Source organism: Scomber japonicus, chromosome 7 (assembly GCF_027409825.1).
Source record: "Scomber japonicus isolate fScoJap1 chromosome 7, fScoJap1.pri, whole genome shotgun sequence".
Lineage (NCBI taxonomy): Eukaryota > Metazoa > Chordata > Actinopteri > Scombriformes > Scombridae > Scomber > Scomber japonicus.
In genome coordinates, this window is record NC_070584.1 from 33714909 (window position 1) to 33738063 (window position 23155).

Sequence of the window (23155 nt, forward strand, 5' to 3'; positions counted from 1 at the left end):
CTTCCTTCCTCCCTTCCTTCCCTTCTCTTCCTCCCTTACTTCTTTCCTCTGTCCTTCTTTCCTTCCTTCCACAATTCCCCTTTTCCACTCTCCTTCCCTCCCTCCTACCTTCCTTCCTTCTTTCCTCTGTCCTCCTTTCCTTACCTTTCCTCCTTCCTTCCTCCCTCCCTCCCTCCCTCCTTCTCTCTTTTTTCCTTCCTCCATCCCCCTTCCTTCCTTCCTTCCTCCCTCCCTTCTTTCCTTTCTTCCCTTCCTTCCTCCTTTCCTTTCCTTCCCTTCTTTCCTCCCTCCTTCCCTTCCCTCCTTCCTTCCTTTCCTCCCTCCTTCCCTTCCCTCCTTCCTTCCTTTCCTCCCTTCCTTCCTTTCCTCCCTCCTTTCCTTCAACAGGCGGGTTAAAGGATGAGGAGCATTAATGATTAACGAGCAGGTGTGTGAAGCAGAGAGAGTACCAGGTGTGTGTCTGTGTGTGTGTGTGTGTGTGTGTGTGTGTGTGTGTGTGTGTGAGAGAGAGAGTCACCTGGCAGCTGATTCTGCTCTGTGCCAAACACTCACTGAGGCTTTACTCAATATAAAGAGTCACTTTAGGGCAAGCCTCTTAGTGACACACACACACACAGACACACACACACACACACACACACACACACACACACACACACACACACACACACACACACACACACACACACACACACACACACACACACACACACACACACACACACACAGCATCACCTCAAACAGCGGTGTAAAATGCAGATTAATGCATGTATGAGCATCATCATGTTCACGACTCTACGGCTGATTTAATGAACGCTGACATGTTGGTACACAGACGCTGAGGTGAAGGTCGCTCTTGTATCAGTGTCAGGCACACACACACACACACACACACACACACACACACACACACACACACACACACACACACACACACACACACACACACACTATGGACTTTTGAACGGCTTGTTTAACTTTAAAACACTTCCAGACGCTTCAGTTGACAAGTCAAAAGTAAAATGCAACCTGTGTCAAACGGAGTTTAACTACCACCGGAGTACGTGGAGTTTGAGTTAGCACCTCCACGCTAAACACCCAGGTGCAGCCAAGCCAGCCTCAGCTCCACCAAAGGACCATTTTGGAGTGTGGGAGTCGCAGCAGAGCCGTGATTGATTCCCAGTTAAGACACTCTGGTAAGAAATGCTTTACATTATGGGCTTAAAACTGCCTTCAAATGGAAAATAACAGGATTTTAAACATGCAATTCAAAACGCGATTAATCGTGATTAACTATGGAAATTCTGCGATTAATCTCGATTAAAATAATTAATCGTTTAACAGCCCTAAAAAAATAGTTTGTTAAATAGGTGCACCGTACGACAAAGCATGTGATCTAAAGGAGCTCAAATTCATCTCGACTTTAAGTGTAAAATATGCCAACCAACACATCAAAAACTTGCTAAATAAGCTGCAAACTCTTGTTAGTTTAATGCATAAATGAATATAAATGTGTGTGATGTCTTAAGTAATGCATGTCTTGCTCAACAGTAAGTGTGCAGCAGTGAAATCATCCAGTTTGTTACTATCATCAACCCTAACCTGAGTGTATCTGCTCTCTGATACACCACCACATACAGCTTGGGTGGATGGATACACACAACAAATAGTTCCTGCATGTAACTCCACCTAAAACTACACAATTTACCAAAATAAAAGTCTGTAAATGAGACAGATTTAAAGGTTTATTCACTTTAGAGAGAAAGAGGCAGGCTAACAGTTTCCCTCTACTTCCAGTCACTATGCTAAGCTAAGCTAACCAACCCCAGACTCCATGTTAAAAAGTCATCTGTATTGTAGTTTTGAATCTATATTTTGACTATATTTCCTTTTAGTTTTGCGTCTTACTTGTCGAGTTGTGTGAACAGCGCTCTCCTCTCTCTGTCCGTGTGTCTCTTGAGCAGGAGCAGCTCTCTCTCCTGAGCTTTCCACTCCCACAGAGAGAAGGAGAACAGAGAGTCTCGGTACAGCGGGCTGCTCTTTGACAGCATGGCTTTCCACAGAGGAGCCATCGGCCTCCTTCACCTCCTCCTTCACCTCCTTCTTCACCTCCTTCTGCTCCTCCTGAACTACTGACTGAGCATCTCTCCTCCTTCGTCTCCTCCTTCAATCTCTCTCTCAGTCTTCTCTTTCTAAAAACTTTCCTCCCTTCTTCGGTGTCTCCAGAGGAAATGGAGCGACGCTCATTAGCTTAATAGCAAAGGTCCTGACCTTGCAGTGTGTGCGTGCGTGCGTGCGTGTGTGTGTGTGTGTGTGTGTGTGTGTGTGGCAGCAGGTACAGTGGACAGGCTGAGCGTGAGCAAGGGATAAAGAGAAGGAGGAGTGACTGAGCGTGTGGCCGATTAGATGAAAAGCAGAGCAAATCCACAGATTAGGTTTGGGCTTCCCGGAGAGAGAGAGAGCTGGATTTCAGTGGCACACACACACACTTACACACACACACACACACACACACACATGCACACACACACTAAAGGGGACTCTCAGCTGGGACTACAGGTGCTAACCCAAATAAATCCCAAATCTGATTGTACCATGTGGTTCAGGGTGCAAAGTGAAGCCAGAATATCAAAAGATGTCACACAGCAGGTTTAAAGGATTTGGTGCATCTGCTGTGAGATCCAGCCAGTTTATCTTTTATCTAGAGAGAGTTTAACGACAGGAAACAGCACCACAGAAGAAGAAGACTGGATCCTGAGTGCAGCTCTGATGAGTTTCTAAGGTGATGAGGTGAAGCATGAAGAGAATTTAAATGCTAAAACATAAATTCAGAGGCAGTGTTGAACCAAAAACATGAGTCAGCTGCATGAAAAGACCTGCAGCACTTCTCTCCTCTCTCCTCTCTTTCTTTCTTTATCTGCAATTCTGCTTAACTTCTTTTCTCTGCTCCTCAAATCACTCTCTTTGTAACCTCAAAAAGGAAAGCTTCTTATTAGCTCCCAGGACATAACCTCTCATCCTACCAGCAAAACACACACACACACACATACATACAGCAGCCCTGAGGGAGAGACGTAGTAACGAAAGAGCAACACAGAGGAGGAGGAGGAGGAGGAGAGGAGGGAAAAAAGAGGGATGTGTATATAAACGGATGTCCGGGTCCTGCAGGCTCGTGCCTTCACGCTGCACTGATCATCACAGAAAAAGAGATAAACACAAGCTGAGCGAGTGATCGTCCACAAAGCAGCACTTCCTCTTTCTTCCTGCTGTTTGTTTTCTGTCCATCCGCATAAAACCACTCCAGCTTTGATCCACTCTGATGCACGACTCTATAATTCATAAATAAGAGTAGTTCTCCTCGTGCATGGGGTTTCCACTGAGGAGTTAAAAATGTAGAAATGCGTCCCAGGTGGAGAGAAGAAGAAGAAGAAGAAGAAGCTTCGGGATGAAACTCAGGAGAGGAAAACTCCAGAGCTGATATTACAGCAGCAGCAGAGTCGGGTCAGACCTGCATCGTCATCATGAGTCCACAGAAATGAGCTTTATGAGTAAATGTTACGTAACAGAGATGAGAGCAGCGCTGGAGGTTCAGCATCATGTGCTGCTGCAGATACACTGAAGCTAAGTGATGCTCTGTGTGCTGATCTGCATCGCTCTGCTGCTCCCTCTCACGTTTCCTCTCTCTCTCTCTCTCTACCTCTCTCTCTCTCTCTCCCTCTCTCTCTCTCTCTCTCCCTCCCTCCCTACCTCTCTCTTTCTCCCTCTCTCTACCTCTCTCGCCCTCTCTCCCTCTATTTCTCCCTCTCTCCGTTCCTCTCTCTCTCTCTCTCTTTCTCTCTCTCTCCCTCCTCTACCTCCCTCTCTCTCCCTCTCTCCCCCCCCCCTCTCTCTCTCCCTACCTCTCTCTCTCTGTCTCTCTCTCACTCTCTCTCGCCCTCTCTCCCTCTCTCTGTCTCTCCCTCTATTTCTCCCTCTCTCTCTCTCTCTCTCTCTCTGCCTCTCTCTCTCTCTCCCTCTCTCTCTCCCTCCCTCCCTACCTCTCTCTCTCTCTCCCTCTCTCTCGCCCTCTCTCCCTTCCTCTCTCCCTTCCTCTCTCCCTCTATTTCTCCCTCTCTCCGTTCCTCTCTCTCTCTCTCTCTCCCTCCTCTACCTCCCTCTCTCTCCCTCTCTCTACCTCTCTCTCCCCCCCCCCTCTCTCTCTCCCCCCCCCTCTCTCTCTCTGTCTCTCTCTCACTCTCTCTCGCCCTCTCTCCCTCCCTCTATTTCTCCCTCTCTCTCTCTCTCTCTCTCTCTCTCTCTCTTTAGCTGCTCCTGACCTATTTCCCTCCCCATTCGAGGTCTTAATAACTTAACCTGATTAGAAGCCATGTCAACATGCCCCGAGCCAAACGCAGCCAGCAAAAGCCTCAGTAGCATTATGCCATCAGTCAGTCACACTGTGCAATACACACAATATACACAATATACACAATATACACAATATACACAATATACACACAGTCATAATGTATGTTTATTATACCACAGACAATAATTGTGCCTGCTAACATCATTATTATCTGTCAGTACTGTCAGTTTAAGGTTTCTGGGTCATATAGAAATATATATTTTTAGGAGCTAAATGAGTTCAAACCTTGAGGGAAATTAATTAAATCAACATTTCAAGCTCATGTATGAAGTTAAATGTGTGAGTAAATCCACTAAATGAAAGCATGAGCTAAGATGAAGGGTTGTAATTAGAGCTAACGATTAATCGAATGATAGGAAATGAGTCGGGGGTAACTATTTAGATTTTTTTCTTAATAGCAAAAATGACAAATATGAGTTGGGTTCAGGGTCTCAGATTTGAGATTTGCAGCTTTCCTTGTCTTAAATCTAATCTCTCTGTAAATGGTGACACAGTTTTTTGATATTTTATAGCCTGAAACAATTCACCAACTAATCATATAATCATCTAACTCACTTGGGAGCATGGATGTAGATCTATTTTCATGTTAGTACGACACTATACTCTATATACCAGGGGTGTCAAACACGCGGCCCGTGGGCCAGAACCGGCCTGCCAAGGCGTCCAATCTGGCCCACTTTCCTTCCTGTCATCTGTCCTTCTTTCCTTCCTCCCTTTCTTACTTCTTTCCTTCTTTGTTTCCTTCCCTCCATCCCTCCTTCCTTCCTTCCATCTTTCCTTAATTTTCTTTTCCTTTCTTCCTTTCCTTCCTTCCTTCCTCCCACCCTCCTTTCCTTCCTTCCTTGCTTCCGTCCTTCCTTCCTTGTCTTCTTTCCTTCTGTTTCCTTCCCTCCATCCCTCCTTCTTTCCTTCCATCTTTCCTTAATTTTCTTTTCCTTTCTTCCTTTCCTTCCTTCCTCCTTTCCTTCCTCCCACCCTCCTTTCTTTCCTTGCCTCCGTCCTTCCTTCCTTCCTTGTCTTCTTTCCTTCCCTCCGTCCTTCCATCTTTCCTTCATCTTCTTTTCCTTTCTTCCTTTCCTTCCTGCCTGCCTTGCTTCCTTCCTTCCTTCCATGCTTCCTTCCTTCCGTTTTGTGTTTCCTTCCCTCCTTTCTTTCCTTCCTATCACTTTTCCCTTCTTTCCATCCTTGTTTCCTTCCTCCCTTCCATCTTTTTAATGACCCGGCCCACATGAGATCAAATTGTGCTGTATGTGGCCCTTGAATGAAGATGAGTTTGACACCTCTGCTATATACTGTATGTATATATTATCTTATATATCAGGTATTAGTATATTTATCTTGGTTAGTAAGAGACTGGAAGCAGAACCTGATGCTGGAAGGTAAGAAATATAATTAAAAGTATATAAAAATGAATATTGCACTCTGAGTTCTTCACTAGCTATCTTTATTGTGTTGTATACAGGAGTCATTTATGTCATATATGTATGTATGTAATGTTAACCCTTAAACTAGTTATGTCATTTGCACCTAAAGTACGGAAGGAAGGAAGGAAGGAAGGAAAGGAGGGAAGAAGGAAGGAAGGTAGGAAGGAAAGGAGGGAAGAAGGAAGGAAAGGAGGGAGGAAGGGAAGGAAGGGAGGAAGAAGGAAGGAAAGGAGGGAGGAAGGAAGGAAGGGAGGGATGGAGGGAGGAGTAAGTAAGGAAGGAAAGGAGGAAGGAAAGGAAGGAGGGAGGGAGGGAGGAAGGAAGGAAGGAAGGATGGATGGAAGGAAGGAAGGAAGGACAGATGAAGGAAGGAAGAAAGGAAGGACAGATGAAGGAAGGAAGAAAGGACAGAAGGAGGGAACATTTACCCTAACAGCTGAACTTAGATCTGAGGAAGGAAGGAAGGAAGGAAGGAAGGAAGGACGGAAGGAAGGAAGGACAGAGGAAGGACCCGGGAGGTTAAAGAGTCTGTATCTCCTGGTGCACGTTGCCTGTTTAAGGGTTAACACCATTAATGGTTCACTTTTATTCACATTTTAACATGTTTCACACTTAAATCATCATCATGTTTTTTGTTAAATTGGTCTTTACTTTAAGATATATCTCATATATATCAGGTATTAGTATATTTATCTTGGTTAGTAAGCAGAACCTGATGCTGGAAGGTAAGAAATATAATTAAAAATATATAAAAAATAAAAAATAATAAAAATAAAAAATATTTCTCTGTAATATTGTGATCTGTTGTATACATGAGTCATTTATGTTGTAATGTTTAATCCATTAAAGGTTCACTTTTTTATGTCTGAAGGAACAATAATCACATTTTTAAAATGTTTAACACTTTAATCATCATTTTCATCATGTGTTTTTTATTAAATGGCTCAAAAATTGGTCTTTACTTTGAGTTTTGAAATCTACATTATCTCAAAATATTGGAAGAAACGCTAAAAACATTAAATCTACTTACTAGTTATACATGTTTTTATATTCATCTCTCTGGTAGGTTGTAATGCTAACTGGTTTTATTGAGTCATTTATGATTTTTTATTATATAAGTTATAAACTGGTATTAAAACTACATAGAAGATCCTCTATCTCTGGATCCATTATCCTTTATGTGCACGTAACATATCACAGAGTCTTAGTGTGAATTAAGTTAATGCATATGTTAAAGCATCAATCCCCCCCGCCCCCCCCCCAACCTAACCCCCTAACCCTAACCCTACCCCCCCCCCCCCCTCCCCTCCACCTCATCACCAGCTCTCTGCATCTCCTACACGAGATGGCTGTTCAGGAAAAACACGATAATTCTCTCTCTTCACATCTGGTCGACCATCTGTGCTCCAACAACATGATGTTAGATTACTGCAGGCCTCTCTCTCTCTCTCTCTCTCTCTCTCTCTCTCTCTCTCTCTCTCTCTCTCTGCCTCTCTGTCTCTTTCTGTCTGCCTGTCTCTCTCACTCTCTCCCCATCCCTCTCTCTCTCTCTGTGTCTCTCTATCTCTCTCTCTCTGTCTCTCTCTCTCTGTCTCACTCTCTCTCTCTCTCTCTGCCTCTCTCACTCTCTCTCTCTCTCTGTGTCTCTCTATCTCTCTCTCTCTGTCTCTCTCTCTCTCTCTATCTCCCTCTCTCTCTCACCCTCTGTCTCTCTCTTTGTCTCTCTCCCTCCCTCCCTCTCTCTCTCTCTCTATCTCCCTCTTTATCTCTATCTCTCTCTCTCTCTCTCTCTCCCTCTCTCTCTCTCTCTCTCTCTCCCCCCCTCTCATCTCTCTCTCTCTCTCCATCCCTCTCTCTCTTTCTCTCTCCCTCTTTCTCTCTCCCTCTCCCACACCATCTCCATCTCTCTCTCTCTGCCTATCTATCTCTCTCTCCCTCCCTAATTATGTGTTTTTTGGGGAATGACCCAGCTTCACCCTTTTCTCCTCAACAACAGAGATCCACTTTACTCTACTGTTGGTTTAACTCATTAACTAAACCTCATATATGACTATAAACTATCTCATTTCTTCCATTTTACATGCAGCTGTTAGACTCAGTTCAAAGGTGTCTCTCGTCCTGCGTTACAAGCGACTGAGCATCCAGGACAAACGTCACTCATCCAGAAGAAACGGCCACAAGCTGCACTTTAAGCCTCAGCCTGAAACACACCTGACCTGAAACACTATTTACAATATTCATGACAAAAAAGAAAAGAAGAAGCTTTAATCAAAAATAACTGAAGAGGCAGTTTTAGAAATTACTCATGCTCGATGGCTTTGGACTGAAAAGATAGTCCCAAATAAAAAAATCTTCACATGGAGCTCTGTGGATGATCCAGAAAAACTAAATTATAAATATTTAACTATAATTAATATAATATAGATACCTGAAAGCCTCAGCGGGATACAACAAGGGATACAAATACACGAAATCGTCCTTTAATAGTTAAATGGTGATTATTACTCAGGCGGGGAGTTCTGGTCCTCTGAAATGAGGCCAACGTGGAAGTAACTTAGAGCTGCATTCTATCAAAAGGCCACCAGGGGGCGACCGTCTCTATACAAGTCAATGGAGAATTCACCAACTTGTCACTTGATTTCTAACCTCAGTAAACGTTTTCAAAATGTGTTTATGGTCTCAATCGCTAGTTTAAAGCCTTCTTCAATGCAGTATGATGTTCATTTGGGACATTTTGGCCTCCCTGATTTTATATGTGACGATAAAGCAGGGTATGCATTAGGGCGTGGCTACGTCCTGATTGACAGGTTGATTGACCAATGTCCTCGAGATCCAGCCCTCGTAACCATAGCAACCTCCCCCGCTCCGCCCATGGCCCCGCCTCATGCCCATATAAGTAGAATCTGTGTTTTTATTTTTCCCAGCATGCACCTGAAATTTTCAGGTAGATAATCAAAGATATTATTATATAGTTAAATATGAAGCCAAATATTAACAGTGTGCAAAGAGCAAAATGATTAAAATGATTAATAAAGATGAGTTTAGTTCATGATAGCAGCCAGAATGACTTCCTGTGTTCACATCATCATCATTGTCTCTCTCTCTCTTTAAATATCTATAAAAACCTTCATTAATGCAGCGTCAATGACACCATGTTGTTTCCTCCTTTAGGCCGATGGCTGCTGCAGCTCTAACAATAACCAAAAATCATTGGAACAAACATCCTGCAGCAGGAAGTCAGACTGTTTCTTCCTCTTGTGTAACTCTGTGTCCTCATCTCACTCTCTCTTCTGTCCTTTAGCTTTTTCCCCTCCTCTTCATCATCATCATCATCATCATCTCTCTCTCTCTTTTTTCTTTTTTTTTGCCTAATTAAGCGAGCGGTCAGCTGGACAGTTAAGGTCCTCGCTGGGACATCAGCTGCTGGTCACGACTCTGCAGCACTAATTAATGAGTGGTGAGGTTTGAAGGAGAGCGAGGACGATCCAATCACGGCTCTGCCCTGCAGGACGGTGGTGTTGTTGGCAGGCGGGGAGCGCCGGTCCTCTGAAATGAGGCCAACGCGGAAGTAACTTAGAGCTGCATTCTATGAAAAGGCCACCAGGGGGCGACCGTCTCTATACAAGTCAATGGAGAATTCACCAACTTCTCACTTGATTTCTAACCTCAGTAAACGCCCCTAATGCATACCCTGCTTTATCGTCACATATAAAATCAGGGAGGCCAAAATGTCCCAAATGAACATCATACTGCATTGAAGAAGGCTTTAAACTAGCGATTGAGACCATAAACACATTTTGAAAACGTTTACTGAGGTTAGAAATCAAGTGAGAAGTTGGTGAATTCTCCATTGACTTGTATAGAGACGGTCGCCCCCTGGTGGCCTTTTGATAGAATGCAGCTCTAAGTTACTTCCTGGTTGGCTTCATTTCAGAGGACCAGAACTCCCCACCTGGTTTAAAGCCTTCTTCGCCTCATGCACATATAAGTAGAATCCATGTTTTTATTTTTCCCAGCATGCACCTGAAATTAGATCAGATCAGAAACTATTGGCTTCCGAGCAGCAGTCCACAAACCAATGGGTGACGTCACGAATGTTACGTCCATTTCTTTTATACAGTCTATGGTTGTTGGTCCAATCACGGCTCTTTGCCCTGCAGGAGCGGTGACGCCAGAGGACTCTGTTGTTTTAGTAATGCAGTGACATCACAGCATGACATCACAGCATGACATCACAGCATGACATCACCGTTTTAACAAGTTGCTAAGGGGGCCTGATGAAGGGCAGTGAACAGTAAAAATACAAACTGCATGAGGAAGAAAAGAGAGAAATATTCCAGTTGTTTTTCTGCTTTTTGTTGATGTGTTTGTATTAGGAAGAGAGGAAGAAAGGAAGAAGAAGGAAGGAAAGGAGGGAGGAAGGAAGGAAGAAGGGAAGGGAGTAAAGGAAGGAAGGAAGAAAGGAAGGAAAGGCAGAGGAAATAAGGAAGGAAGGTAGGTAGGATGAAGGGAGGGAGGGAGGAACAAAGGAAGGAGAGAGGGAGGGAGAAAGGAAGAGAGGAAGGAAGGAAAGACAGACAGAGGAAAGCAGGAAGGGTGGAAGGAAAGGAAGGAAGAAAGGAAAAGAGGAAGGGAGGAAAGAAGGAAGGAAGAAAAGGAGGGAGGAAGGAAGGGAGGAAGAAAGGGGGTTGGAGGGAGGAAAGAAGGAACCCCGTCTGTTTTGACTGTTCTTTCTTTCCTCCCTTTCTTCCTTCCTTCTTTTCTTCCTCCCTCCCTTCCTTCCTCCCTCCCTCCTTTCCTTCCTCCCTCCTTTCCTTCCTTCTTCCCTCCCTCCTTTCCTTCCTTCTTCCCTCCCTTCCTTCCTCCTCCCTCCCTCCTTTCCTTCCTTCCTCCCTCCCTCCTTTCCTTCCTTCCTCCCTCCCTCCCTCCTTTCCTTCCTTCTTCCTCCCTTCCTTCCTCCCTCCTTTCCATCCTTCCTCCCTCCCTCCCTTCCTTCCTTCCTCCCTCCCTCCCTCCTTTCCTTCCTTCCTCCCTCCCTCCTTTCCTTCCTTCCTCCCTCCCTCCTTTCCTTCCTTCTTCCTTCCTCCCTTCCTTCCCTTCCTTCCTTCTTCCTCCTTTCCTTCCTTCTTCCCTCCCTCCTTTCCTTTCCTTCCTTCTTCCTCCCTTCCTTCCTCCCTCCCTCCTTTCCTTCCTTGCTTCCTTGACTCAAGGACAAATGTATTTTAGAAGAGAAACAACTCATAAAAATCCAAAATATTAAAAAATATATTAATGGAATTTTCCGCTCGTGTCTGTTGAAGCTTTAAGAAGGGAAAGATTGTGTTTTATAAATGGGTCGAGGTTTATTCTGTGAGCTACAGTTTCCTAGAAGGAAGAAAGGAAGGAAGGAACAAAGAAAAGATAAAAGGAAGGTAGGAAGGACATATGGAAGGAAGGACAGAATGAAGAAAGGGAGGAAGGAAGGACAGAAGGAAGAAAGGGAGGAAGGATAGAAGGAAGAAAGGGAGGAAGGACAGATGGAAGGAAGGACAGAAGGAAGAAAGGGAGGAAGGACAGATGGACGGAAGAAAGGAAGGAAGAAACAAAGAAAAGATAAAAGGAAGGTAGGAAGGACATATGGAAGGAAGGACAGAAGGAAGGAAGGAAGAAAGGGAGGAAGGAAGGACAGAAGGAAGAAAGGAAGGAAGGACAGAAGGAAGAAAGGAAGGAAGGACAGAAGGAAGAAAGGGAGGAAGGACAGATGGAAGGAAGGACAGAAGGAAGAAAGGGAGGAAGGACAGATGGAAGGAAGGAACAAAGAAAGGAAGGAAGGAAGGAAGGAACAAAGAAAAGATAAAAGGAAGGTAGGAAGGATATATGGAAGGAAGGACAGAATGAAGAAAGGGAAGAAGGACAGATGGAAGGAAGGACAGAAGGAAGAAAGGGAGGAAGGACAGATGGAAGGAAGAAAGGAAGGAAGGAACAAAGGGAAAGATAGTGTTTTATAAATGGGTCGAGGTTTATTCTGTGAGCTACAGTTTCCTAGAAGGAACTAATGTGCAGCTGTAAATTCATCGGAGAGCTGCTGGAAAAGATGATGTAACTAATTATAGATATGGACAATGATGAGCTGGTACACCGCCAATTAATTAATTATAATTAATTGCTAGTGTAAAGAGAGCCAGAGAGCCTCGGGCAGGAATCCACTTGTATAACCTGCATCATCCTTTTTTAAATTATAATTCTTTATATAATAATAGTTTAGATTCTTTTTGTATGATATTGATATAATAAGAGTCTGTTAACCCTCCTGTTGTGCTCGAGTAGGAAGGAAGGAAGGAAAGAAGGAAGAAAAGGAGGGAGGAAGGAAGGAAGGAAGGAAGGAAGGAAGGAAAGGAGGGAGGGAGGGAAGGAAGGAAAGGAGGGAGGAAGGAAGGACGGAAGGAAGGAAAGAAGAAGGAAGAAGGGAGGAAGGAAGGTAGGAAAGAAGGAAGGAAAGGAGGGAGGGAGGGAAGGAGGGAGGAAGGAAGGAGGGAAGGAAGGAAAGGAGAAGGGAGGAAGGAAGGTAGTAAGGAAGGAAGGAAAAGAGGAAGGAAGGAAGGAAAGGAGGGAGGGAGGAAGGAAGGAAGGAAGAAGGGAGGAAGGAAGGAAGGAAGGAAAGGAGAGAAAGAGGGAAGGAGGGAAGGAGGGAAGGAAGGAAAGGAAGGAAGGAAGAAGGGAGGAAGGAAGGAAGGAAGGAAGGAAGGAAAGGAGGGAAAGAGGGAAAGAGGGAAGGAAGGAAGGAAGAGTCAAAACAGATGGGTCAATTTGACCCGGGAGCACAACAGGAGGGTTAATAATATATATAAATCATCTTTACAGTGATAAATTATGAATGAATTAATATTTACTGTTAATGGAGCTGCTCTATTCTCCATACTATATGATGAGTTATTGTATTATTATATTGCATTATGTAATATTCTTTAGATCTTATTTATCTTAGATGTTAATTTATCTTATTTAGATCCTCTGAATTTAAAAATATGTCAGAATAAAATAAAGGTTTTTCATATAACTGGTTTTATAAATCACATAACTTATAGAATTTAACTGTCTTATTTTCATTACAGTGATAAATTATTACTTTTGGGGCCGTAAGTATCGTAAAATTACCCAACAACAACACTGCAAATATCTAAATTAAAATAACTATGTATAAAATATATATATATCTACTTTACCTACAATTATTACTTCCTATAATAATATTTGACATGTTTTCTATCTAAGGCTTTTCATATAGAAATATACAACTATAAATTATTAATTAATTAATATTTACTCAAATGGAGCAAGAAAACTACACTTCAAAAACCAACAATGTAAATACTTAAATTCAAATAACTGTCAACTTCATCTCTATTTTACCTGCAAAGAAATCACAAATCACAGCTCTGTAAAACAAAACTTGCTTCTAAAAATCTTAAAAATGGTTTCCCTTAGTAAGACTCTTCTAACCAACAGCAGAGACATCCGGAGTGACATCTATCCTTCTGGCTGTTAACGAGTCCGTCCATCCTTCTCCTCCTGCAGCAATTAGCCAATTAGCTAATTAGCTAATTAGCTAATTAGCTCCGTCATTAATTAACCCGGTGAGACCTTCGTTCATACGTTCATTCCTCTTCCTCTTCCTCTTCCTCTGCCCCGAGGAGCAAACAGCAGCCACAGCGTCACCAACCGATACTTTCCATTGACCCCAAAACACAACACACACACACACACACACACACACACACACACACACACACACACACACACACACACACACAGATGAATAAATGAGCACTGACCGGATGGCGAGCAGCTCTGTCTTCTCGTCTGGGTCTTCAGGTTGATCTCCTGTTTGAAAAGAAACATTTAAGAGTCAGAGATAAATACGAGTTGGTAAGTAATAAATATGTTAAAAACTAGTTATAAAAGCAGCATCAGGTTTGTTAAAATGTACATTTAGTATTTTTGTTGGTTTTATATCATTTAAATGACATTTGCACCATTTTTTACCAAAAGTAAGACTGAATGCTCATGAAAATGTCAAATGGTGTAACCACAAAAGAATGATAAATATTAAATATTTTATCATCCTAGGAAGTAAGAAAGAAAAAAAGAAAGAACGAAAGAAAGAAAGGAACAAAAGAAAGATAGAGAAAGGATGAAGAAGAGAAAGATAGAAAGAACAAGAAGTAGGAAGAAAGGAAGGAAGAAGATAAAGAAGCAAGAACAAGAAGTTAGAGGAGAGGGAGAAAGAAAGAAAGACAGAAAGAGGAGAAAGATAAAGGACTAAGGAGAGAAAGAAAGAACAAGAAGTAGGAGGAAAGAAAGAAAGAAATGAAGGAAGAAAGAAAGAAAGAAAGAAAGAAAGAAAGAAAGAAAGAAAGAAAGAAAGAAAGAAAGAAAGAAATAAAAAGATAAAGGACTAAGGAGAGAAAGAAAGAACAAGAATTAGGAGGAAAGAAAGTAAGAAAGAAAGAAAAGAAAAAGAAAGAAAGAAAAAAAGAAAGATAAAGGAAGAAAAGTATCTATTCATTCTGTATCTAAGTGGACTTATACTAATAATTATTTCATTTTAAAAACATCAAAGGAAAAGGAATATTGTGGATTATATTTATTCCACATCTTAGTTCACATGTATTTTCTTTTATATAATCAGATCTTTATGAAGAAGTACCGGTAACACCATTTGACACTGGGTTACATCATGTTATTGAGCCTTATATAATTAATTAACAGAGGCCGTTATTATATAATCCAGTCATATAATCAATTACACGTTAATTATCATGAGTCTGACTCACGTCCGCTGATCTTTGTGCCGACTCTCTGAGCCAACGCGCTGCTCTGAGCCAGCTGCTCCCTGAAGCTCTGGCCCATGTAGTAGTCGATGTCGTTGGCTCTCAGCAGCTCCTCGAAGGCCTTGGTGGTGTCCCCGAGGTGCTGCGTGAGGATGTTACACACGCCTCGGCCCTCACGCAGACGCTGGCGGAGGTGAGACAGCTCGCGGGCCTGGGACTTGATCAGAGAGTCGAATTTACTGCGAGGAAAGGAGAAAGGACAGAAAGAGAAACAGTTAAATATACAGACACCAAAGGGGTTCAGTTCGGCCCAAAGTATGATGTCATGTTTAAGGTAAGTTTTAAAAAATGCAGCCCCTCACTCCAGATTGATGTAGATTAACTAAATTCGGTACACATATGTAACATGTCAAGATGCACAAAGAAGTCTCTTGATCCCATACCCTAACTCCAACAGGAAGTCGACTATTTTGATTCAAATTTTTCAATTTTGCCGCCAAGTTTGGCCCCAAAGTATGATGTCATGTTTAAGGCAGGTTTTAAAAAAATTGAGCCCCTCACTCCAGATTGAGGTAGATTAACTAAATTCGGTACACATATGTATAATGTCAAGATGCACATAAAAGTCTCTTGGACATATACCCTCACTCCAACAGGAAGTCGGCTATTTTGATTCAAATCTTTCAATTTTGCCGCCAAGTTCGGCCCAAAGTATGATGTCATGTTTAAGGCAAGTTAGAAAAATTCAGCCCCCCACTCTGGATTGACATTGATAAACAAAATTTGGTACACACATATGCATCATGTCAAGATGAAGAAAAAAGTCTCTTGGACCCATACCCTAACTCAAACAGGAAGTCAGCTATTTTGATTCAAATTCTTAAATTTTGCCGCTAAGTTCCGCCCAAAGTATGATGTCATGTTTAAGGCAAGTTAGAAAAATTCAGCCCCCCACTCTGGATTGACATTGATAAACAAAATTTGGTACACACATATGTATGATGAAGAAAAAAGTCTCTTGGACCCATACCCTAACTCAAACAGGAAGTCAGCTATTTTGATTCAAATTCTTAAATTTTGCCGCTAAGTTCCGCCCAAAGTATGATGTCAAGTTTAAGGCAAGCATTAAAAAATTCAGCCCCCCACTCCAGATTGACATAGACAAATTAAATTTGGTACAGGTATGTATCATGTCAAGACACACAAAAACGTCTCTTGGACCCATACCCTAACTCCAACAGGAAGTCGGCTATTTTGATTAAAATTTTTCAATTTTGCCGCCAAGTTCGGCCCAAAGTATGATGTCATGTTTAAGGCAAGTTTTTAAAAATTCAGCCCCCCACTCCAGATTGACGTAGACAAACAAGATTCAGTACACCTATGTATCATGTCAAGATGCACAAAAAAGTCTCTTGGACCCATACCCTAACTCCAACAGGAAGTTGGCTATTGTGATCCAAATTTTTCAATTTTGTCGCCAAGTTCAGTCCAAAGTATGATGTCATGTTTAAGGCAAGTTTTTAAAAAATTCAGCCCCCCACTCCGGATTGACGTAGACAAACTAAATTCAGTACACAGATCTATCATGTCAAGATGCACAAGAAAGTCTCTTGGACCTATACCCTAACTCCAACAGGAAGTTGGCTGTATTGATTTGAATTTTGCGATTTTGCCGCCAATTTCGTGATTTCCACACTTCGTACTTGAACGAACTAATCGTAGAGATTCAATTCGAATTACATCAAAATCACTCAGAATCATTTTAAGACACTGATGATGAAAAGTTATCAAAATCTTTTGCCTATGTTAAACCTGACAGGCGTGGCGTTGCGGCAAATTTCATGGCGGGGGAGCGAGGGCCTTGTTCATCGCTGTAATTTTGTCTATTTTAACACTTTAACACATTTTATTTCTTTAAAAATCACTTTCTAACACGCTGCTGCTGGTTTACCCCCAATAATAGTTAAATTACCTCATAAAAACATCTCTAAAACTGATATCTCCTTCATTTCAGAAGTGTTGCTGCTGTAAATGAAACTTCTCCTCCTTTGTAGAGTTTATTCTCAGTGTTTGTGTTTGTTTGTGATCGGCTCCAAACTAGCTGTGAGGTCATTAATCCTGCTTTTATGTGCACGTGTTAAAGTGAGATTAAAGCTCAGAGAAAACTTTTCCTCCTGCAGCAGATGGATGAGAAACCAAACTGAAGGAATCGATATTAGCCGAAGCTTTGAACAGGTGACGTGACAGACTGAAGGTGACGTGACAGACTGAAGGAGACGTGACAGACTGTGTTTTAGGATGTTAAAGCTCGACTGGGACTCTGGTCTTGGTCCCACATGGCAGAGGGGACACTGTGTTCCCATGATCCCTCCTGTTAGTTAATCCCTCTCTGACTGTGTGAGGTTCAGCTTGATTAACACAGATTGATACTGACAGAGACCTTCAGTGTTTAATGCCTGCACTGATTAATGGATCGCTGTATAGACTCCACCATGTTCAACCAAGTTAGCTACTAGAAAGTTGTTTTTCTTCTTTATATGTTCTTTATTAAAAGTAAGTAAACAGCTTACTGCACAAAGAACCAGCTTTATATTTGAAAGGGACTTATATTAGAGACTTTTATTTGAAGTTTTCTGAGATTTCTAAGTACATTTTCTCACAATTTAATTAAAATATTCCCAGTTTTACGATATGTTCCTTTTGATTTGTTATTGATAACAGCAGATATAAGTCATTTATCTCTCTGCTGCCCTCAGTTTACCTTTGTAACACTATTTTTATTCACTGTTTATATCTTATTACTTTATTTTTGGTCTCTGTTAAGATCAATCATCAACACAACTCAGCACTACAGATACTTCATGTTAACATCCAGCAGTTTAAAAGTACATAATCACTTTACTTCCTCCAATAAACTAAATTAAACTAAATTAAACTGAACTAAACTAAACTAAACCAGCAACTAAACTCAACTCAACTCAAGTCAACTCAACATTTCTTAACAGGCTTTTATTATGAAATATCTGGAAGTGGATTGCACTCTTTGCTCTATTTACTACTATAACTGATTTAAAAAATGCAAGTTTGAAGAGTTAAATCTGTTTATCAAAAAATAATTTTAGGTGGGAAGCAGCAATTTAATGACAGAATATGAGTTATTTTAGTTAAGTATCTAAATCCTGTCATGAAGTATTCATTTTTCCAGAATATTTTTGTCTTTTTGCCTTTTTTGATTGGAAATAATGGGGAAATTATGTGCTGTATTTGCTGTATTTGCTGTATTTCCGGTATTTCCTGTATTTATGTGACAACCTTCCAAATAAAAAGTGAACTATAAATCCCCTGCAGATGTCTCTCTCTCTCTCTCACCCCGGCCAGGTGGCAGACTTCCCCTCCTCGCTGACTGTCTTCTTGCCTCCTTTCCTCAGCTGATCCTCCAGCGCGTCCACGCGGGACACCAGCTCCTGCAGGTTCTTGTCTGGGTGAGGATGACGAGGTGAAGCCAGGGGACCTCCATCAGACGACTGCCAGCCTTCATCCTCCTCCGCCCCGCTCTGGGAGGGAGACGCCTGGAAGGACCAGTTCACCTTTCGAGGGGTGGAGGGTCCATAGTCGCTGGAGGTGGAGAGGGAGCGCAGGCGGCTCTGCAGGCCGCGGATCACAGCCTGAGAGCGGGACAGCTGAGAGCGGAGGTCCTCCACCAGGCGCTGCAGGGAGGACGCCTCGTCTCCGTACGCTGAGGGCTGAGCGGTGGGCTTAGTGAAGGTGGAGCTGCTGCTGGTGTTGGTGCTGGTGGTGTTGGTAGGCCACCACTGGGAGCCGCAGTCCAGAGACGTGCACATCTCCAGGTCATCAAACTCTGTCAGAGGAAACACACAGAGAGGGTTCATATGTTTAAAAGCAACTTAAGACCTTTTTAATCTGGCTTTCAATTGATTTTTATTGATTTATTCTGTCTTTTATTTTCTATTTTAGCCTTGTAGAACCTGATAATGTGATAAAAAACACTCATAACTCAATAAAAAAGTAATAAAATCTGATGTTATAACTTCCCAATAATGTAACAATCTTCTATTTGAATGTTTTTGTTTTTAAAATGTCATAAAAAATACTTTGAGTTGCATCTAATGTAATAAAAGTCATTACCATATTACCATTATTATTGGTCTGATTTATTAATAACCGGAGACGGAAACCTTAAGAACATACAGAAATATTTCTATAAGCGCCTCTCTGGTTTATTTTCTTGTATTTTTGGATCTCTGACAGTTTAAGATGTTGTAGCTGAGTATTTCTAAATTGATAAATATTATAAAATGAGGATGATTATTATTATAAAGAGCTCAGACTGAAGAGTGGGAATGAAAATAAAGGTTCAGTGTAATATAGTTCATGTTGAGTTTTCCTCTGCTGCCCCCTAGTGTTCAAAGGTCAGAACTACAACAACACAGCAGCCTAGTGTCTTATACTGGGTTAATATTAATTTATATATAATTATTATGTGTTTTATTGTTTAGGTTTCATGTGTTTGGTTAATATGACTCAGAGTTTGTACCTGGGCTGCTGGTGTCTTCTCGCTCCGCTTCGTTCTCACTGCGGCCGCAAGTCTCATAACCCAAATCCTGAAGATCAACCTGGATCTGCTTACTGTCCTGCTGCACTGCTGTCTCCGCTGAGGAGGAGGAGGAGGAGGAGGAGGAGAAGGAGGGAGAGGGAGAGGAGGAGAAGGAGGGAGAGGGAGAGGAGGAGGAAGAGAAGGAAGAGAGGAGGAGGGAGAGGAAGAGAAGGAAGAGGAGGTGGAAGAAGAAGAGGGAGAGAAGGAGGAGCAGGAGGAAGAGAAGGAAGAGGAGGAGGAGGAGGAGGGAGAGGAAGAAAACGAAGGAGGAGGAAGAGGAGGAGGGGAGGAGGAGGGGGGGGAGAGGACAAGAAGGAGGAGTAGGAGTAGGAGGAAGAGGAGGAGGAAGAGGGAGAGGAGGAGGGGAAGGAGGAGGAAAAGAAAAAGAAGGAGGATGAGGAGAAGAAGAAGATAAAAGTTGGGTAGGAGGAAGAAGAGAAGAAGAAAGAGGAGGAGGATTATTTTAAAGACACTCTTTAGATAAATGTACATATTTATACATAAACATATATATTAATTAAATATTATATAAAGTGAGTATCATATATAACAGAGTAGAGTGTAATAACTCACTGAGCAGCTCTCTGTAGTCTTTGAGCTGTTCAGCTTGAGCCTGAACTGTAGCTTCAGAGACCATCAGTCTCTCCTGCAGGTCTTTACTGTGAAGCTGCAGACGCACCGACTTCTGCTGCCTGCAGGCCGACCGCTCGCTGTCCTCATCCTGCAATCACATCATATACATCATTACATCATATACATCATATATATCACATATATCACAGACCGCTCGCTGTCCTCATCCTGCAATCACATCATATACATCACATATATCATCATTACATCATATACATCACCAACCGCTCGCTGTCCTCATCCTGCAATCACATTACATCATCACATATATCATTACATCATATATATCACATCATCACAGACCGCTCACTGTCCTCATCCTGTAATGACATCATACATATCATCACACATCACATACATCACATACATCATATACATCACAGACCGCTCGCTGTCCTCATTCTGCAATCACATCACATACATCATACCATCATATACATCACATATATCACATATATCATATACTGTACATCATTACATCACAGACCACTCGCTGTCCTCATCCTGCAGTCACATCACATTACATCATAACATACATTATAAACATCAACTTATCAAATAACAAATGAAAAAGCACAATAGCTCCACAACTTTCCCCTCGACCCACTTTAATAGTCAGATTTAGATGAATTTGTGTTGGTGGAGCTGAGTGATATATTAGCATCACACACACCAATCTCCAGTTGCATCATGGGTAATGTAGTCAGAAAGGAATAATGATATTTCTGGTTCTGCTGCTTCTATTTTCTTACTTTAAAAACTGTCCATTGTATTCTTTTAACACGTATATGACATTTCTTACAATAAAAGTCTTGTTTTCTGTCACCTTTACTCTAAAATATAAAACTCAGTCTAGTTTTTGATGTTTTTTTAGGTCTCCTACCTGTGAGGAGTTGATGAGGAGGTGCAGAGCCTCAGGTCTGTCTCCTCTCTTCTTCCTCGGCTCTTCATCGCTCTGGATTTTATTGGTTGTTGTTTGTTTCCCTTCAGAAAGAGAGAGTTCACCGTCCCAAGCTTCCCACAGCTCAGAGCTTTCCTCCTCCTCTTCCTCTATGGTCACATCCAACTCTTCCTCCTCCTCCTCTTCCTCCTCCTCTTCCTCGCCGTTCAGCACCTTCTGCTCATCGCTGTGTGTGCAGTCAGGCTGCAGCTGATGCTTTAAATCTTCGTTCTCAGCTCGCAGACTAACCAGAGCTTTCCTTTAAAACAGAAAGACACAGAAGTTACTAAAAACCTCTATGAATGCGGATTAAAGGGTTAAATTATAAAAGTCTGGTGATATAATATATATTTCTTATTGTCCCATAAAAAGACCAAAACTATGAGTGTCTGTCAATACTTTCTGACACACGCTCAATAGATTCTGCTGGAGTTGTACATTTTCCAAAAAAATAGCTCACAAATCTAAAGTGTAAAGTGAATTCAGACATTTTCTTCTAAACACATTAAATAGGTCATAAATGTATTTCTAAAAAATGTGTAAAAAGCATTTCAACCATTTAGATTTGAATTGTGGAGCTAGGATTAGCATAAACCCGCCCCTGCTGCTGTAGAGGTAGAAATACATTCAGCTCACACTACTACTACTACAGTCTACAGTTAGCCAGTTAGCTGAGTTAGCACTACTACTACTACTACAGTCTACAGTTAGCCAGTTAGCTGAGTTAGCACTACTACTACTACTACAGTCTACAGTTAGCCAGTTAGCCGAACTAGCCGCCGAATTAGCCCCTGAGCTAGCAGCCTTGCTAGCCGCTGAGTTAGCCGCCGAGCTAGCTGCTGAGCTAGCAGCAGAAAGCTCTCAGACGTAGAGTCCATGTTTCTGGTAGAGGTGGTGACTTTGATTGACAGGTGACACTTGGTAGGGGGCGGGGCTTCAGCGGACTCGGTGGCCACGCCCACAGCGTTTGGGAGCAGAGAAAGAGGCTGATTTTTACACAACTTTGAAGCCTAATTTCATATATTTGGCGATTTTTTTAATCATTCAAATTTGGCAGGGTGGTTAACAACACACTTTTCTGTGGTATGTCAAACTCAGAACACATATTTATTCTTAGTTTACACAGACTTTAAATGTGTTTTTACATTAAGAAATATACTGATTTTTTTTTTCCTTACCTCATCTGTGACAGCGAGGAGAAGCCGGTCTTCTCCAGCTGAGCCTTTAACTCTCCCAGCTCTCTCTCCACCGCTCTCTTCTGCTCCACCAGCTGTTTGACCTCCATCAGACCCTGACCCTCGAACATCAGATCCTGGGAGGAAGCTGCTCCTGGACGTCCAGAGCTCTGATCACACAGACACATAGTTATATGTTATATTAATTCTGTGCTTCTGTGTTTAGACTCGAGTCAAGGAAGGAAGGAAGGAAGGAAGGAAGGGAGGGAGGGAGGGAGGGAGGGAGGAAGGAAGGATGAAGGAAGGAAAGGAGGGAGGAAGGGAGGAAAGGAAAGGAAAGAATGAAGGAAGGGAGGGAGAAAGGGAGGAAGGAAGAAGGAAGGAAAGGAGGGAGGGAGGAAGGGAGGAAAGGAAGAAAGAAGGAGGAAGGAAGGAGGAAGGAAGGAGGGAAGGAAGGAGGGAAGGAAGAAGGGATGAAAGGAAAGAAGGAAGAAGGAACGAAAGAAGGGAGGAAGGAGGGAAGGAAAGGGGGATGGAGGAAGTACAGATGGAAAGGAAGGAAGGGAGGAAAGAAGAATAAGACGGGGTCAATTTGACCCGGGAGGACGACACCAGATGTTTAGATGTTGGTACCTCGGTGTTCTCCAGAGACTGGACGCTCAGTTTGGACTCGTCTTCACCGACGCTCTCCGTGTATTCGCTGTTCAGATCATCGTCAGCCTCGTCTTCATCCTCTGAGCTCAGTTCTTCAGGAAGCAGGAGAAAGAAAAGAGAGAGAGAGAGAGTTAGAGAGAGGTGAAGAAAAAAAACAAAAAACAACAGATTTTATATTTAATTTGTTTATTTTAACCCTCCTGTTGTCCTCGAGTCAAGGAAGGAAGGGAGGAAGAGGGAAGGAAGGAAGGAAGGAAGGATGGAAGGGAGGAAGAAGGAAGGAAAGGAGGGGTGAAAGAAGTAAGGGAGGAAAAAGGGAGGAAGGAAGAAGGAAGGAAAAGAGGGAGGAAGGAAAGGAAAGAAGGAAGGAAGGAAAGAAGGAAGGAAGGGAGAAAGGAAAAGAGGAAGGGAGGAAGGAAGGAAAGAAGGACAGAGGAAAGAAGGAAGGGAGGAAGGTAGGGGGGAGAAAAGAAAGAGAGAAGGAGGGAGGGAGGAA

General features: G+C 42.4%; 1 protein-coding gene across 1 annotated transcript in view; it reads right to left on the minus strand.

Annotated features, from left to right (window-relative positions):
* The window catches only part of pde4dip (phosphodiesterase 4D interacting protein), a 53465-nt gene that overhangs the window by 6823 nt on the left and 23487 nt on the right, over positions 1–23155 (minus strand). The window contains exons 13-20 of the mRNA XM_053322681.1: positions 22639–22751; positions 22009–22175; positions 20774–21089; positions 19831–19978; positions 19198–19314; positions 18012–18501; positions 14646–14881; positions 13644–13692 (exon numbers count right to left, since the gene is read on the minus strand). Of these exons, the coding sequence (XP_053178656.1) occupies positions 13644–13692; positions 14646–14881; positions 18012–18501; positions 19198–19314; positions 19831–19978; positions 20774–21089; positions 22009–22175; positions 22639–22751 (1636 nt within the window). The remainder of the gene's footprint in view (positions 1–13643; positions 13693–14645; positions 14882–18011; positions 18502–19197; positions 19315–19830; positions 19979–20773; positions 21090–22008; positions 22176–22638; positions 22752–23155) is intronic.